A 17,184-nucleotide genomic window follows, 5' to 3' on the forward strand; every position below is an offset into this window, starting at 1 on the left:
CCTCAGCTGGCATACCGCAACTTGACGATAGTTTGTGTGCTCGCCAAAGATGCCGTTAATGAACAGTTACTTAGCTGGAACGAATGGTGTTGCACCACGACCGTAGATCCGGACAGATCCCGCCATACTGGAATGAGCGCTGGCCTCGGCGATTGCGGAGCTTCGTGTGAGCTTCGAGGGACAGGTCACGCTCGCCATCACTCACATCCTACGCGCCTTCGCCTGACGTTATCCACAGCGCTTGCCTGCCGTTCACCGCCCGCTGCTGCCCCGCACATGCTCTAGTACACTAGGAAACAGCAACCAAAGCGCCACAGTGGCTACCTCACGCTTAACCAAGCTCTTCCTCGCGGCCATCGCACTCTTCACTCTAACCGCCGCCATTCTATCTTCACTCCGACTCGCTGGGCGCACCCCCTCTATCCTGAGCCACATAAAGCCAGGGCCCCTCCGCAATCCACTGCACGTACAACCGTCTCGCCCTCTTACCAATTCCACCATGGCCCCCGCACAATACCAGAAGCCGCCGCAGCTGCCACCTAAGTTCACTGCCACCAAGGAAAGCTTGCTGGCGGACACGAAGAGGCTCATTGAGAGGTCCCGAGGTGTGCAGGATGCTGTTGTCAAGAGCGGCGAGGCAACCTTCGCGAAGGCCCTCCTCCCAATTGCCCACGATGACAACAAGATGGCCATCGAGTCGCACATAATTGGTTTCTACAACGCGGTCTCCACTAGCAAGGAGCTCCGCGATGCGTCGACCGAGGCAGAGCAGCTGCTGGACGACTTCGGCATCGAGTCATCTATGCGCGAGGACGTCTTCCAGCTGGTCGACAAGGTGCTGAAGGCAAAGGAGAACCTGGACCCCGAGTCGCAGCGCCTGCTTGAGAAGGATCACAAGTCGTTCATTCGCAATGGTCTGAACATCCCTGCTGGCGAGAAGCGCGACAGGTTCAAGGCGATCAAGCAGCGTCTCAGCACCATCGGCATCCAGTTCTCAAAGAACCTGAACGAGGAGAACGGAGGGCTCTGGTTCACAGCTGAGGAGCTTCATGGTGTGCCAGAGGACGTATTGTCCGGTCTGAAGAAGGGCGAGGGGGAGAATGAGGGCAAGATCTGGCTTACTTTCAAGTACCCAGACCTGTTCCCGACCCTGAAGTACGCCACCAACCCTGAGACACGCAAGAAGGTCTTCGTCGAGAACGAGAACAAATGCAACCAAAACGTCGAACTCTTCCGTGAGGCTGTTCTCCTCCGTGATGAGGCCGCCCGCATGCTCGGCTACAAGAACCACGCCGAGTTCAGAATAGAAGACAAAATGGCAAAGACACCCAAGACGGTCGATGACTTCCTTGGCGATTTGCGCACACGCCTTGCACCTGGCGGCAAGAAGGAAATCGAAGCCTTGATGGAAATGAAGAAGAACGATGTCAAGGAGCAGGGTCTGACAGGCGAGCTTGCCGAGAAGTACTACCTCTGGGACCACAGGTACTACGACCGCCTGATGCTGGAGAAGGACTTCCAGCTTGACCACCAGGTCATTGCCGAGTACTTCCCCCTGCAAACCACTATTGATGGCATGCTCAAGATCTTCGAAGAGCTCTTTGGCTTGGTGTTCGTTGAAATCGTCGGCGAGGAGAGAGCCGCTCTGGCAGATGGTGGCAAGGCAGAGGACATCGTCTGGCATCCCGAAGTCAAGGTCTTCAGCGTTTGGGATGACGAGGCTGAGGGCGCTGGCTTTGTAGGCTACCTCTATCTCGATCTCTTCCCTCGCGACGGCAAGTATGGACATGCAGCCAACTTCAACTTGCAGCCTGGCTACATAGATGAGAACGGCAAGCGGAGATACCCCGCGACTGCTCTGGTCTGCAACTTCTCGAAGCCAACACCAAAGAAGCCTTCGCTTCTGAAGCACGATGAGGTCGTTACTCTGTTCCACGAGCTGGGCCACGGTATCCACGATCTTGTCTCTCGCACAACCTTCTCCCGCTTCCATGGCACCAACACAGTGCGTGACTTTGTCGAGGCTCCATCGCAGATGTTGGAGAACTGGTGCTGGACACCTTCCCAGCTCCGCGCTCTATCGCACCACTACTCTCACCTCTCACCTGAGTACGAGCAGGCGTACCTTGAATCATCTGGTGCCGATAAGAAGCCCTCAGATGAGCGCATCCCTAGCTCGCTCGTCAGCAAGCTCATCAACACTAAGCACGTCAACGATGCCTTGTTCAATCTGAGGCAGCTGCACTTCGGCACTTTCGACATGGCAATTCACGAGCCAAGCAGCCACGAGGAGGCCGAGAAGTTGGACATTACACAACTGTACAACAGTCTTCGTCAAGACATTTCTCAGCTCGACGGCCCCGAGGCTCTCAGCGGCGATAAGAAGGGCGATTGGCACTGGGCCAACGGCCAAGCCACCTTCGGTCACTTGATCGGCGGATACGACGCTGGGTAAGTTCCACCACACTCCAACAATCACCTCGAATATCGTGTTAACACATCACAGATACTACGGCTACCTATCCTCTCAGGTCTACTCCACCGACATGTTCTACTCGGTCTTCAAGAGCGACCCCATGAACGGCAAGGAGGGGAGAAGGTACAGGCACACTGTGCTCGAGCGCGGTGGGTCGAAGGAGGAGATGGAGATTCTTGAGGAGTTCTTGGGCAGGAAACCGAGCACCGAGGCGTTCTACAAGGAGCTGGGTATTTCTAAGTAGATGGCTTGAGTCCTTCGGAGGGTTCTAGAGCGCGCATATAAATGGAGAATGCATTGACTCGTTTTCAGCTCTCGGGTGTGCTTTTGTTGTGTAGCTTGATAGTGGTTGAAGTCACCATGTACTGGATTGGTCTGGAAGCGGATTGTGGACTCGAGGATACTGAGTGTTGATGTATCCGTGCATACACACCAGATATGGTTTCAGTGGTAGATACAGCACCCGTTGAGTCTCAAGAGACGGCCTGGTGACCCCCGATACACTCGTATCATTTCTCCACCTCCTTGGAAAAGAGCAGGGCCTGATCGGTTGAGCTTATTGGAACCAAGTCTATGAGCGGTTGTATGCAAACCGGAGGGCAGGTGTACGGTATGCAGTGTGTGGCGAGAAGCGCTTGACCTTGATGTATATGTCGTTTTCAGTGTACGCTGATATACTCCTAGCCCCAACCTGCGGATCCTTTCCCACGCCCCGCACGAGTCCTGATTCCAGAAACAGCAACGTCTTGGGAGATGATGGGGTGGGGTGGGGTGGCGGAGGGGCGAGTGGTTGGTGATGTAAGGATGGCGTGAAGATGGATGTGGAAACGGTGATGAAGATTCAGATCCAGATCCAGAAAGAGAAAGAGAAAGAGATGCTGATGCTGATACTCTGAGCCAGTGTCGACTCGGGCTGGGACGTTTGTTGACGTCACGCGGTAGGCGTCGTGTACGCTTTGCGTTGGCTTGGTTGGAATCGTGGATATGCTTTCTGACACAGCACATTGGGGTTGGGGGAAAGGGGTTATGATGCGGCAGTGTGGATGGGATGATCTGGATGTTGGCAGTGCGATCTAGTGATATAGAGCGTCAGTACGGGTACGGGGATAACCTCCCGGAGAGATGGTGGCTGAGATGGTCGTGGTCAGGGATATGTGGGTTGGATACTGAGAAACGACAGCGGGACGTGACAGTTGCGGACTTGGCTTCCTTGAAAGAGGGTGCCTTTCCCCTCTCTTTTTTGGTTCTGAGTGCTGGGTACAGGAGATACTGGAAATCTGACTTGAGACCTGCGTAGAGACGGGTTCATGCGCGTTCTACTCTGACTTGGGTCAGATTGTGGACGTGGGAGATGGGAAATTGATATATCAATCTAGTAATTTCTAAGTATCAGTGCGGATAGATCGAACCAGATTTGACAACTAACATGGTAAAGGTCGGAAATGTGTGGGAGCTTTACTTGCTTTGGACAGAAGAAGGTGCCCCTTTCGCTCTTTAGAGGGCATTTGGTGCTGAATATCGACAACGGGAATTTGGAAGGCCGTGAGTCGAGACGTGTATGGAGAGAGGAGAATGCGATTGTGGTTTTAGCTTCGTGAAGTGATACATGCCTTGTACACGGAGCGGTTGTGAAACGAACGAAGAAGCTCGAAATGCAGCACTTCAGCGAAGCTTTCAGTAGGCTTGAATTCTGTGTGTCAGGCTGCAGTACTGCGACTCTGGCTTCGTAAACATTGCTTTGGTTCTTGACAGAGGTTGTCTATGATTTTTGATCACGTCTCCAGAGCCATGTCGATGTATCTTCTCGAGGCGTTGGCCTACCACCTGCGTTGAATCTTACTGTCACGAGCGATATGCTGACCGGCACGACGCGTAGATGACATTCTACTGACTTTATCGTTTGATAAGCTAGGAACAAATATACAAGAGAGTAATGACTGCAATGCAATGTATTAAAGGATGTGAGGAACAATGCTGCGACGTCCAAGCTTGAAGGTGCTCAAGTTCGTTCCTACACATCTTCACAATTCAAGATCAGAGATTGTACATTTGTAGGTCTATCACTATGTTACTTCGTTCATTTATACACAAGTACGTTCATGTCTAATACTACTCGAGGTACGTTCACACGCACGATAAGCTGCCTTATTCGATAGAAAGGGTGATGGCTCTTTTTCTCATCTTACGGTGTGTCAAGAACACATTTATCTTGCAGGGATGTTGCCTTTTGATTTGGGCTGCAAGTCTGGTCATTTCTTGATCATGGGATCTTTCGTTGTCTTGCCATTCGGGCCGACTTCGACATTCATCATGCTGTAGACAACGAGGGTCTGCAATTCGAACTTGACCCACAATACTAGCATAAACTAACCAACATATTATGTGGGCCCTTGTGGTTGTATGCGTTATGTAGAGAACCTTGACTCATCTGTATATCACTTGATCTCGATCGCCACAAGAAATGTACCTGCTCATATGGAATGCAAATGTGTAGGGAAAACCGGGGCAGATGCGCCGAGAAGCGAACATGGAGCGATCCAGAAACAAAAAAGAATGGCAGCAAAACAAAATGAACAAATCCTATCCTCGTACCAAGGCATGCGAGGGAACTCAGAGTCACTGATACTCCATCAAAAGGCGGACCGTAGCGTGTGTTCAACATTGCACTGATCAGACGCAAAGCTTACAGAGATTGGCGACGCGCTGCAGGATAGCAGTGACCGGTCGCGAAGAGGCGCTGAAGTGCACGGTGAATACTGATGTTAACCCCAGCAACTTCCAACCACAAAATGCTCGTTGGCTGTGAAGACTCGACATAGAAGGAGGCGAGGAAGTCAAGATTCCAACATAGGACTGAATAGCAGAGGCAGGCTGAAGACCCTGAGAGCACGGTCCCTGGAGCCTGTCCCCTGTTTGCACACAAGAACGGGGGCGCCCGCTGACGATCGGTAGCCTGATTGCACTACGTCTGCCACCTGCCCGTCAGAATTCTCCGAGGATCAGGGGCTGTGTTCATGTCTGCAAGACCGGCCCTGTAATCTGATGTAGCGGATCAGCACCATATGGCCATGGTGGTAGCCGCTGGTCGCTGAGGAGATGTGGTAATATGATCGATCTGGGTGCGAGGAGTTCACAAGCATGACAATCAAGTTTATGCAGTCATCACGGTGTAGTGATCGGGGTACCGGACTGGCTCGAGTGGCTGTAGGTACAGATATGCAATATAGTGCTGTTAAAGTCTCTTGCAGTAGGGGGATGCTGGGTTGCTTGTGTGATGATATCCGTGTCGCCATAACAAGAATAGCGGCACTTCTTCGACTATGCCCAGAGAGGCGCATGTGAGCGATGATACGAGAAGTTAAAAGCGACTCATACGGAGATAGTCACATGGGGAGAGTCAGATTCGAGTATGATTGGCATCGATTCTGGGTGAACACCTAGAAGTCTTTGAGCTTAGCAATTCAGCCCCCAGAGATGTTGAGACAAACTAGTATGATTTGAGAGAGTCAGTTGATGTCTGTCACAATGGTTGTCGTCTCCTTCTGGAAGCCTGATGCGGGCGAAGAGCATACAAGTGGCTGCCCATTGTTAGCGCGCTTGCTGTAAAGACATTTCCGTCGTCTTGAGATGCAGACCGAATGTTGAGTGAACACACAGCAGGAGGGAATTACGACGACCAACTTACAGGCTTAGTCGCGCCGGATGTCGTGGCCAGCTGACACAGAACACAGGAAGCCTGCAGCTTCCAGGGGCAATGTCCGTTGAGGCATTGCTCATCAGAGGTTTGTAGAACGCCGCGAGCGATGTTGATTGGATGCCAATTTGTTTGATGTCGGCACCTTGTTGAACAGGTTGGTTCTCGTATGAGGGGTTCTGTTTGATGAGGTGAGAATCAAATGCTGATAGCCGCCTAGCCAGGTGCACCCAGGTACTTTGTTGATGCAGTGACATACGCTATCAGATCGTCGCGGCAACTACATGTCGCGAAACAGTGGCGCTATCTGCTTGTCTGTCCTGGGATCAGAATACTCGAACTTGCGACGCGTAACCAAATGATAGGCTAGGGTGTAGTGACGCTCGTGCTGTACACCCACCTCAGCCTGGGCATAGACGCACGAGCTGCAGAATAGGCCACAGCGAATGCTCAAACCTTTTGCCTCTAGAGCTGCAGCTCTGAACGTGGATCTTGGAGTGAACTTGAATGCTTTGTTTGTGAAGGAGCACAGGCCGACCGTTTGCGACCCGTCCACAGGTGTCACAACGGTTCTTGTGTATCACGCCCAGGGCCTCACTGAAGTGTGTGCAATTAAGCTCTCTGCAAAACGCCTCCCACAGGTCGAGTGTAGATGCGGAGATCCGCATTTTCGGTCTGACGGTCGGGATTCAAGACATCCATGACCCAAGACTCAGAGGTGATATGCATCAAATGTTCCCAAATACCTAGAATGAGCTCTTGCAAAAGCCGTTGAGGGCCTTACGGAGGTCTGCAATACAAACATTGGAGCTGTCAGCGCTTTTAGCGTCCCACACTTGGTGTTGTAAGGTTGACAGGCAGACATGTCGCGCTGTGAAATGGTTGACCCATATTTTGCTTGCATGACGAACCACCTCCACAAGCTATCAACATTCGGTAAGCCATCGGCCGCGCCGTACAACGCCAACGTCTCGCTACCAATATGCACTGCTATAGCACACACGAAAGTCCTAGTCGAAGGTACTTCTGTGGAAACTTCTTGGCTGTGGCCATCGCCACATGGTTGTAGTCCACTACTTTTGGCAGGTCGCACTCATGTTGTCCCTCCAGGTAGATGCAGGCGTATGCCGATCGCAGCAGTACATCACAATGCCAGCGGGCTCAGCCTATTGAAGACATGATCTCTAGTATGAGCCCTGCCCAAAGTATCACATCACGCCGTTGACTGGAGCTTTGACCCAGGAACCGAAAGACATTGCAGGTTTCTTGTGCGAGCCTGTCAGTCGCTAGTAACAAGAGATGCACGCGCCAGTTGCGCGCTCGTGCCAGCACGAAGCGGTTCGCTTCCCACTAAAGTCCTTTGTTGGACCTTTGCTTCATTAGAGTCGCGATCGGCTGGCAAATTGTCAATGGAGGACCAAAAGTGTCGCCTGCGAGGATCCACGTAGCTGAAAGTGTCCCAAGGAGCAACAAGCGCCCACACGAGTATCTGGTACACCAAATATGGGCATTCTTAGCGTCAGTGATGGGCATGGAGCAATATCTTCTTTTGTAATGCACCGAGCGGGATGTCAAAGGCGACAAAGACCGTCATCTACCGCGAACTGGCTCGTAACTCGATCTGTAAGGTAAGTTTGGCTGGCCATAAGCGAATGGAAGGCGAGGGGTGCTGTTCTCGGCCACTTTGAGGTTGGTCTGGTGCTATTCATGGAGTCATTGATTGTGCACTGTTCTCGAGCCCCGGGCAACGGCCTATCAGTGCTTGATTTCATCGCTGTAACGTGCTCCTGTCAGGGCTGCGACACCGGCCCCTCCTGAGAACCATTAATTTGGAAGGCTGGAGTAAGCGGTGTTGGTGTAACAGGTCGCAGTAACAGTCGAAAACGAAAGCGTTCTCGATCTGGCGTCTTCGAGTCGAATGAGACATCAAAGCAGAACTCAAACCGGCTCTTAGTCCTCCCGATACAACAGTCAACTCTGATGCAGGTCGCCATGATGTATCGGAAACTTGGAATTGCTTGGACGCCCGACCATCACCGTCACGGGGTTGAGCGGGAGGCTGCAGGCCGATGTGCCTCGACAGAAGACGCCCTGCAGGGAAGGTGCGCATCTTGTGACCTCGCAATGAGCTGCGATACCCTATTCGAGCTGTGATCTCCTGAGTACCCGCTCAGCCACCATCTGAATCTACTCTCAACGGGCTGTTGTGCCTGGCTGCGGTAAATTTTCTGGCAGGCGCCGAGTACGCTGGGGGCGGCGCTCTTAGTGCAGTGAGGCCCTCCGGGAAGTAAGCGGGAAGCCCTGCCTCTGCATTCTCCTTCCAGCCACGTCAGATGACCAGGCTGGCATGGAAGTGGCAGAGTGGCTCGGGTCAGTCTGCTGTTGGCATCTGCGGCAAGCCTTCTTTGCTTGCTGGCTCCCGCCGATCACGGACAGCTCATTGGTCCAACTGATCTGATGAGCTGTGCAGGCGTAGGTTGAGGAATGCAATGCGATGATGAGTGCTCTCACGCCGGTCAGCCCCGAAGCTTGGGGTGTGGACGGCCGCAACGTGCAAGACACATGAGCTTCATGATGTTTGGGACGGTAATGTCACCCTGGACGCGTGGACCGTCGCTGGAGTAGCGCAGTAAGGGAGGGTCCGCGCTTCGCGATGTTGTTCTCCACCACACGGACAGATGGTAGGAGCGGTGGTGGAGTTCAGCGGGCAACCGCTGCGGGAAGGGCCTGGCGCACTAGTAGCCAAAGCGGGCAGGCGCGGACTAACTAACCGCGGGCGCTGCACGTCACCAGATGGTCTTTTCCAATCCCCTGTCGGTCCATCCCTCCTTCCCAACGATCATGTATCGCTTTTCATCTCGACGACGCAAGGGAGCCGCCGAGCCGGTCCACGCCCCGTTGTTTCTCGCTTTCTTCACCGTTCAGACCCCTGCTGACGATATGCCGCTCGCCGCGCCCACCTTGTCCGAGGCGCGACGAGAGCTGAGTGACGACCTTGAACGGCAGCCTTGATGATGACTGGCCATGCCCTCTTTCGGAGTAATACGCAGTAATCCAGGCTGCCGGGTCGAGGTGTGCTAAGAGTGAAGCAGTCGGATCATGGCGCAGTGAGCGCTCTAACCCAACCTTCTAGGCGATGCAACCTCTGAGCATCACCCGCTGCACGCTTGCCTCAGCGAGGTGCACCTGGCGTCACTTGTGTGGGCGGTGGCTGATCTCTCATCGAATCCAGTCACCCAAACCATCATTGCCAGAGCCAAGTAATCGCGACGCTGTCGCTCCGTGACAGTTAACGGCCCTTGAGCCAAAAGTTTCCTTGTCCTCTGGTCCCCTCGGCTTCCTGTTCACCCACGGTTCGCCCTGTCGTCTACCTGCGGCTACCGGGCCGTGGCGCTTTATCCCAGCGTGCTCTTGGCCCGCCTGTGACCCACTGCTGACTGGGCGCCGTGGGCAGTGAGTATCCAACCAAAGCTAATGTGGCAAGAGCGAACCCTGATCATCTGTTCGCTTCATGGGTTATTCTTGGGCGGCTGATCGAGATGAAACATCGAAGTCCCAACTGCTCGGTTCATGTCCTGCTGTGTCGAGTCGGCCACCCATTTCAGTGTGGTGTCGTGGTCAATGTTCCTGCATCGCTGCACGGGGCCCGTGATGCACCTGTCCGGCGAGCCAATCCACTTATTGCAAGACGGTGAGCTATCACTCCCGCGGGCAACAGAGGCCCTACTCCGGTGCAAGGAATGCAAAGCTCAGTGTGGACCAGCTACCATTTGAGCAAGACGCGAGCCTGGGCGCTGGGGCAGGTCATCTCCCTGACATCTCGGAGATATAGAGTCGCTAAATCAGGAAAGGCTCGCTGCTGCAGCTTGCCAATACTACCGTGGTGCTAGAGGAAACGGTCATGGTCTGAGAGCAGGGCAATACGGATCATTCGCCTGTGGGCTGAAATCTTGATCCAGCATCCTGAATGATGTTATGGGGCTATACTTGCTTGGTAGGCTCTTCTCTTTTCAGCCAAACATCCCGAACCTAACCCCAAGCTCAGTCTATTCTGGATCGAGCTGTAGTGGTCTCTATCTGCGAATCGTACATCTATTGCCCAGATTCTATATGTCCACGTTCTCTTTGATTTATCGTCTCTTCAGCTCATTCTGACAACCGAGTTCATCAACAAAGCCCTGTCTGTACCAAGCATAATAGACGCCACAGACCGTTGTGTTGATATATCTGCGTTTGGTACTCTACCGGGCAGCCTCAGGGACTTGCATCACGGGAGCGTCGAATCCTAGCGGCTTGTACAACGGTTCCCAGCAAGAGCCAATTTGACCTGAAGGCACGGTGCATACATGCTTCGACCCTTTAGACGGCTAACACCCGCTCAAGTCACGTCAGGAAAGCAAGTCTCGGGCACTTCGTCACCGACATTTACACACATCAATCTGCGTCGCTGCCAGGAAACGGCAACGCACCTGTATCGCCTACACTCGAGCAGAGAACAGGATACGGCCAGGTTGTCCTGCGGACTGGGACTCTACGTAGATCGCTGAAGATCTGACGATAACACCCTCGCTGAAACAGCCACGATCGAGAATCAGGCAATGCCACATCATTCCTTTTAGGACCTTTGCATAAGAACCCTGTAAGCTCCACTGGGATTGCGACATGCTCCCTTGTTAGATACGAAGGACTGACAGGTCGCAGTGCAGCGGCGACAACGAGCACACACCGCCTACGTCGCAACAAGGATTTCCAAGCAGTAGACAGCTGGATCGTTGTCCGTACCTGTCTGTGCTCGCCATTCGAGATCTGTGGAGACCGCGGGAAGAAGCAAAGCGCACCAGTCGGCCTGGCATCTTGTCTTGACGAACCGTTTAATCTCTGGGTTTAAGGTGTCGCGCAGCCGCAACAGGTGACATTAACGCACACCCGATCTCAGTAACTTCGAAAACCTCACAGCTGTGCGTATGCCCGTTGCTTCTTTGCCTACCAGGCCCACTGACCGAGTCCCACGATAGACTTGAATGCCCTCAAGGTTGATGGGTGGATATTAACACGCTTGGCACATTCAAGTCTCTGAACCTTGCCTTCACTCCATACACCCACAAGTGTCTGAGTCACTTGTCTCCATCGCCAGCATCGTATTTACGCCTGTCGACTGCGCTCGCATTGGCAGATACTCGAACTGCACCCCTGCGCCGGCTAGACCGCCGTCAAGCGATCCAACAACAGCATCAGGCAAGGCTGCGGCAGCCAACAACACTCTTGCTTCCGCCGTACATTCGTCAGCACCGAGAACTTGCTGCGATATTGCCACTTGGATCCGCGCTACAATTCGAGCCACGCAACAAAGATTGGGCCGCTCTTGCTCACCTGTAAGTTACATGTAGATCCTTGCCTATCATCCGTGGTAATCTAACAAAATAAAATCCAGGACAGTCAACAGTTACTTGCAGATCAATGATGCACTCGAGTAAGTCAGCAATTTTCTCGTTTTGCGTTCGCGCGTTCTACAAGAGCAGTGTTCTCCACTTTTCGGCTTCCAAGCGCTGCATCCTACAGCCGTGGGCTGGCGCCTTTCTCCGCATTCTTATCCTGCATTCCGCCTGCGCCTCTTTCATATGCTGGTCGATACAGTATGCGCGTTCTGCTTTGCACTTGTTTATCGCTACACGCTGTGGGTCCTATGTTTCGAGTTCTGCATCGTCTGTGGTGCGCTCTCGCACACTCCTTTTATCCCAAATGCGGAGCCACCTGTACAACCAAATCCCACGCGCGTATGCTCCCCTGTGTTCATAGGCCTAACAACGCACACCATTCGCATTTGTCCGCACCGCTGCCCTAACCTACTGCCTGCACGGATGAGAATGATTGGCTGATTACAAGGGCGAACAGTACTTCATCCTCCTTTGCCAATGGCATCGGATAGCCATTTCTCGACAGAGGAGGCCTGTATCGAGCAGATTGGTTCTCATGCACATCATAACTCTTTCGCAGCTGGTGTCCCCGATCAGCTAAGGCGCGACGGGCCCCTAGCTCATACAGCGACCGGTATGCCTTTGAGCGCGATCACAAGCCGTTACGGTGCACACCGTCCCGACGCAACGTAAGTAGCCTTTCTCATTGGTCTCTTCGTCCCCGGCCAGGCATGCAGGCTCTGTTGTGCCGCCTGTCGACCCCAGCCTGCATCCTCGACGCCTCTTTGCCTGCTGCTGGCGACCCCTACCCCAAAACAAACACGTCGACGATGCCTTTCATCATACTTGTCGTCGCACACATGTCGGATGCATGGCACACCTAGTCGTCCCAACAGGCTGGTCTGTCACGTATGATCACACGACGAGCCTGGCGGGTCTGCCATACCATCCTGGGCCAAGTCAACAACTTATACCGTGTCACCCTACACTCGGTTACACATCGCTGTTGCTCGCATCAGTTGGGCCGATTAGCATTGTTTTGCTGAGCTGACTGACGACCAACAGTTACCAATCTGGTGTTGCCCTCTCCGATTCGGGATCTGGGTCCATCTCAACCTCGCCCAGCTCCAACGCCTCGTCGGCACTAGCTTACTCCTACTCATCTTTTTCTCCGACTGTGGCCACAACCTACTCCAACCAGTACCCTGTAGCAAACAACTACAGCGGCTTCTCTTGTGGTTACGGTAACATGTCGACTCGACGGATGTCCACCATGTACGTTGCCGTTGTGGCGCATTCGTGCACAACAAACCTAATGCGTATGCATGCCAGCTGACAACAATACCATAGAAATGATGCTTCATCGTCGGCCATGTTACCTCCGGCACGATCACCAGGGTTGAGCAACCCTGTGTCACCGCCCCTGGGTGTGTCGGCTCGAGACAACTATACAACAACAACGTCTAGCCTGCACAGACATCCCCACGCTCTGTCGCCTCGTCATTCTGATCTCTCCCGCTACAACTCGCTGCCGGATACACCAAGGAGTGTTCTGCCGACCACCATGCCTTTGGCCTACAGTACCTATCAGGGATCCTCCTACCCAAGCCATAGTCAATCGTCAGATACCCCACCGTTCAATGCACAAGAGACATACGGGACCATCACCTGCGAAGGTACTACAATAGTACCGACCATTGAGGCCAAGATCGAGAAAGGCTTCTTCTATTCTGGCGATAGCGTCTGGACGTGCTATCGCAGGAACTACTTTGCCGTCAACATCTCATACGGACTTACACCATGGATCTCTGGCTCCCGTTTGTACCTTGATCAGGGTAACGGCAAGCCACAAGAGCAAATTCAGTCAATGGCCGTTTCTCTTGCTGCCGCTGTCGATGCTTCGGCAGGTAAGACTATTGAACTCATTCAACACACACCCAAGCGCGATAAAGGCCCCCAACTTCCCTTGAAGAAGGAGCTCCTCGCACCTACACCACCTGGAAAGAACCATGAGCATGGCGGCTATGGTCTCAATAGCTTTCATCAGTCTTCAAGTGTACCTGGTCCACAGTTGCCCCTACAAGACTCGTCCGACTCATCCCAATACTCTCCAACCAGCCACGGCAGCAGCAACTATCAGCATAACTTTGAACGAATTCAGTTCAAGTCAGCCACTGCCAACAACGGTAAGCGTCGAGCCCAGCAACAGTATTATCACCTGATCGTCGAACTTTGGGCCAACATCCAAAACCCACGGGACAACGAACCCAAGTGGGTGAAGATCGCGGCTCGCTCCTCTCACCCAGTCGTCGTCCGTGGAAGATCCCCAAGCCACTATCAAAACGAGGGACCCCAGAATGCTGGTGCCAGCCGAGGGGCCGGTGGATCGGGCCTCGGCGGGCCTGGACCTCATGGTATGGGTTCGAACGGCGCTCGAGCATACGGGTCGTTCAGCAATGGCCTATCAAACGGTAGGACATCGATGAATGGCAGTATGTACCGAGGAACAACATACTCGCTCGACCCGAGCCCTATGGGCAGCCACTCTGTGAGCTCCGCCAGCTCCTTGAGCGGTGGACCACCAGAGGGACTTGTTGGAGATCAGCATATGATCGACGATGACACAAAGATGAACGACGCTCCTCAGGAGTACTCTTACTACCCAGCCCCCCTTTACGAGAGTATCCCCGCAAAGATTGAACACTCGCTTCCGCTGCCCCAACGCATCATCAAAGAAGAGCACTCAGGTCCTGCGGCACTAGCGGCTGGCTGGCATAATGGCGGATGTGGCCGTTTCCAAGGCATGGAGACTAGTCGCGGATACTATCCAGATGTGCATGCGCATGCTGGGTACTGATCTGCGTGCACACTGAAAGCCTTGCTACAAAGTGCGCCCTCCGTCTACACGGTTACGACTGAGAAAAATTTCCTCCTCGACAACGATAGCGATCAGATACAGTCATCACCTTCTCGACATTCTCGAAGTCGACTTCTGCTGTCATGATCAGATTCAACCTGCTGGTACTGCATCAACAACACCTGACATGTACTCGTTCGGTCTACAGCGGCACGAAGCTTCTGCTTTGTCAACACAACACACGATTTCATCTGATACACCTAGGCGCAGCGTTTGCTTGGGCGCTGGCTTCTTACGCCCTGTATCTTTCCTTTTCTTCTCATTCACCCTAATATGTTTAATCCTACACCAGCATTGCCGTCATGACACCGCAAGCGCGAACATTTCCTTCTGTTTTTCGGTAATTTCCCTCTGGCGCTTTGGGTCACGATTGTGTTTTTGGTGCGATTCAACACAGGTGTTTGGATCTGGGCGTAGTGAAAACATCATGAGTTACGGATGCATTGTGCAAGGAGCTTGCGGGTAAAAACGGTGCAGGTCGTTGGTCATACCCCCTCTCTTATGTGCTGTCACTGCTAGGCTTGCGCTGCCCAGTAGTGACAGAGACGACGATTGTATGAGTAATGGGTCATGGCCATGTTATCTCCTTCGATATGATCATCAGGACATGTCCTCTGGGCAGGCAGGGAGCACAAGCGTGGACGCGTCTATGGAACAAACACGGCTAACGATGGTGGCCCTTGTCAATTGTATGAATATATAGCCTCTAAAAAGCCTTTGATAGTTGTGTGAATGCAGGCGGCCCTTCTTGTTTACTTGCAACTTCCACATGCCGCCGTGTCTGCGTCCTTAGTGTGGCATGCCTTGCGAGTCATGCCCCGCCACACGTTGACCACGCATCCTTCCAGTCCGTTGCGTCCGGACGGGCGCGCACTACTGCATGGTCTGTCAGCATGGCTCCACACCGCTTCGTGCCCAGTAATGGCGCATGACGACCTGACGTTTCTTCTTTGCATCGAAGAGATGAGATGTCACTTCTTGAGATGAGGTGCAAGGAAAGATCACTAGCGGCGGGGAAGGATGGAAGCGGCGGCGGGCCAGGCTTCGGCTTTGAGCGCCTAGCGGCGAAGTGAGTTTCCACCTGGCCTCTGCCACGCCCCTCGCGAGTTCGGGCACGGCCACGGAACCACGAGGCCCGACACGCTCTCTTGTCACGTCATCACCCGAGCGCCAACCGACGCGATCCCCTGTCAGAATTTCCAGCCCTGGGCTTCCAAACACACGAAACTCACCGCCAGAATTGCGCGCATCTCCTTCGCACGCACAACACACGGACTGCGCTGCGCTACTGCGAACACCCGCCCGACCACCTGGATTGAGCAAAGAAGAGCAGGGCTTGACTGCGCGGCCCGGCACCATGGCCTGGTATGATGAGGATAGCTGGCTGACCCAGGCCTTGTCGCCGAAGTTGTCGACTATTCTGGTCACCTTGGCAATTACGCTTCTGCTACCTGTTCTCCTGCATTCGTTCCTGTACAGAAAGGTCGCCAGCGCCACCGGCCTGCCCACGTTCTTGCTCGTGGGCCCCAGCGGAGGCGGCAAGACTGCATTTACGACGCTGGTAAGCTGCTGATGGACATGGTGGCCATGCACCAATTGAAGCTACTGTGCTAATTTGATCCCAGAGCGAGCGCGGCACCGTCCCCACCACCCACACCTCCACCACCCCCCTTTCCATCGAAGCCCTCTTGCCCGACCCTCACGTTCCCGCCTCGGCGCACTACCGCTCCCCCGGCGACCCAGCCTTTGAGCGCTCGCGCCGCTTCATTCTCCTCGACACGCCCGGCCACGGCAAGCTGCGCAATTACGCTACCACCACACTTGCGAACCCCAAGGATGTCCGCGGCATCATCTTCGTCGTGGACGCTGCCGCCATCGACGAGGAGGCCGGGCTGAACGAGGCCGCCGAGTACCTGCACGACGTGCTGCTGAATCTACAGAAGCGGTACACTAACGCCAAGACGAGCAAGGGGCCCAAGGAGATCCCAGTTCTGATCGCGGCGAACAAGATGGATCTGTTCACTGCGTTGCCTGCGAGCTCGGTTAAGACTAAGCTCGAGAAGGCCATCAGCGCGGTCAGAAACAACAGGGCTAAGGCGCTGCGTGACGCAGGGGCTGCGCTGAGCGGTGATGATGATGTCGATGAGGAGAAGGAATGGCTCGGTGAGGGTGGAGAAGGCAGCTTCGAGTTTGACCAGATGAGGGAAGTTGGCACTACTGTCGACGTTGTTGGCGGTAATGTCAGCCAGGGCAAGAATGTTGGCGATGTTGCGGGATGGTGGTCGTGGGTCGGTGAGCACTTGTAGAAGGCGATTGGCAGTGCACTTGTTGATGGGAAGCTCATGTGTAGGAATAGTCGATACCCAATTTCGATGTTGATATACAACCGCAAGTGGACTTTACCACTTGTCACTTCCAGATTTGACGTTCGTAGGCGTCCATTTCAATGCACCTACCTTCTACGTCGCTTAGCTTCTTTATCCTAGTTACTACCTTGAAACATGGCCAATTACGAGCCCGGATACAGTCCAGTCGCTGGTGGAGTATTACTGATCAAGATAACAAGCTTTACTCCCTGCTGTTTCGACTTATCGCGTGGCAACGTCTCGGTCTCGGGCCGATGAATCTACTACAACTCTGGTAGCATCACAGTAACAACGTCGCGCTGAAATTCGATATCCTA

The 17,184-nt window shown here is 53.7% G+C and overlaps 3 protein-coding genes across 3 annotated transcripts; all 3 read left to right on the top strand.

The window, feature by feature from the left end:
- The first annotated feature begins 392 nt into the window (after window positions 1-392).
- Window positions 393-2,820, top strand: C7974DRAFT_89552 (peptidase family M3-domain-containing protein). The gene is made up of 2 exons (XM_046147455.1): window positions 393-2,451; window positions 2,507-2,820. The coding sequence occupies exons 1-2, from the start codon at window positions 500-502 to the stop codon at window positions 2,718-2,720; spliced, it is 2,166 nt and encodes a 721-aa protein (XP_045991034.1). The 5' UTR covers window positions 393-499; the 3' UTR covers window positions 2,721-2,820.
- Window positions 2,821-12,661: 9,841 nt separating this feature from the next.
- Window positions 12,662-14,535, top strand: C7974DRAFT_89619 (uncharacterized protein). Its single transcript, XM_046147457.1, has 2 exons — window positions 12,662-12,859; window positions 12,917-14,535. Exon 2 carries the CDS (start codon window positions 12,957-12,959, stop codon window positions 14,439-14,441), a length of 1,485 nt encoding a protein of 494 aa, XP_045991035.1. The 5' UTR covers window positions 12,662-12,859; window positions 12,917-12,956; the 3' UTR covers window positions 14,442-14,535.
- A 1,138-nt stretch (window positions 14,536-15,673) lies between these two features.
- On the top strand, window positions 15,674-17,127 carry C7974DRAFT_89597 (signal recognition particle receptor beta subunit-domain-containing protein). The gene is made up of 2 exons (XM_046147456.1): window positions 15,674-16,062; window positions 16,127-17,127. The coding sequence occupies exons 1-2, from the start codon at window positions 15,859-15,861 to the stop codon at window positions 16,805-16,807; spliced, it is 885 nt and encodes a 294-aa protein (XP_045991036.1). The 5' UTR covers window positions 15,674-15,858; the 3' UTR covers window positions 16,808-17,127.
- The last annotated feature ends 57 nt before the right edge of the window (window positions 17,128-17,184 follow it).

This window comes from Boeremia exigua (genome assembly GCF_020726555.1).
Source record: "Boeremia exigua strain MPI-SDFR-AT-0100 chromosome Unknown C7974scaffold_16, whole genome shotgun sequence".
Lineage (NCBI taxonomy): Eukaryota > Fungi > Ascomycota > Dothideomycetes > Pleosporales > Didymellaceae > Boeremia > Boeremia exigua.

Excerpts from the sequence above, each read along its gene's own strand:
- C7974DRAFT_89552 (XM_046147455.1), top strand. The coding sequence starts at position 500 with ATGGCCCCCGCACAATACCAGAAGCCGCCGCAGCTGCCACCTAAGTTC. Across the intron at positions 2,452-2,506 it reads ATCGGCGGATACGACGCTGG|ATACTACGGCTACCTATCCT; the intron begins GTAAGTTCCACC and ends AACACATCACAG.
- C7974DRAFT_89619 (XM_046147457.1), top strand. The coding sequence starts at position 12,957 with ATGTTACCTCCGGCACGATCACCAGGGTTGAGCAACCCTGTGTCACCG.
- C7974DRAFT_89597 (XM_046147456.1), top strand. The coding sequence starts at position 15,859 with ATGGCCTGGTATGATGAGGATAGCTGGCTGACCCAGGCCTTGTCGCCG. Across the intron at positions 16,063-16,126 it reads AGACTGCATTTACGACGCTG|AGCGAGCGCGGCACCGTCCC; the intron begins GTAAGCTGCTGA and ends ATTTGATCCCAG.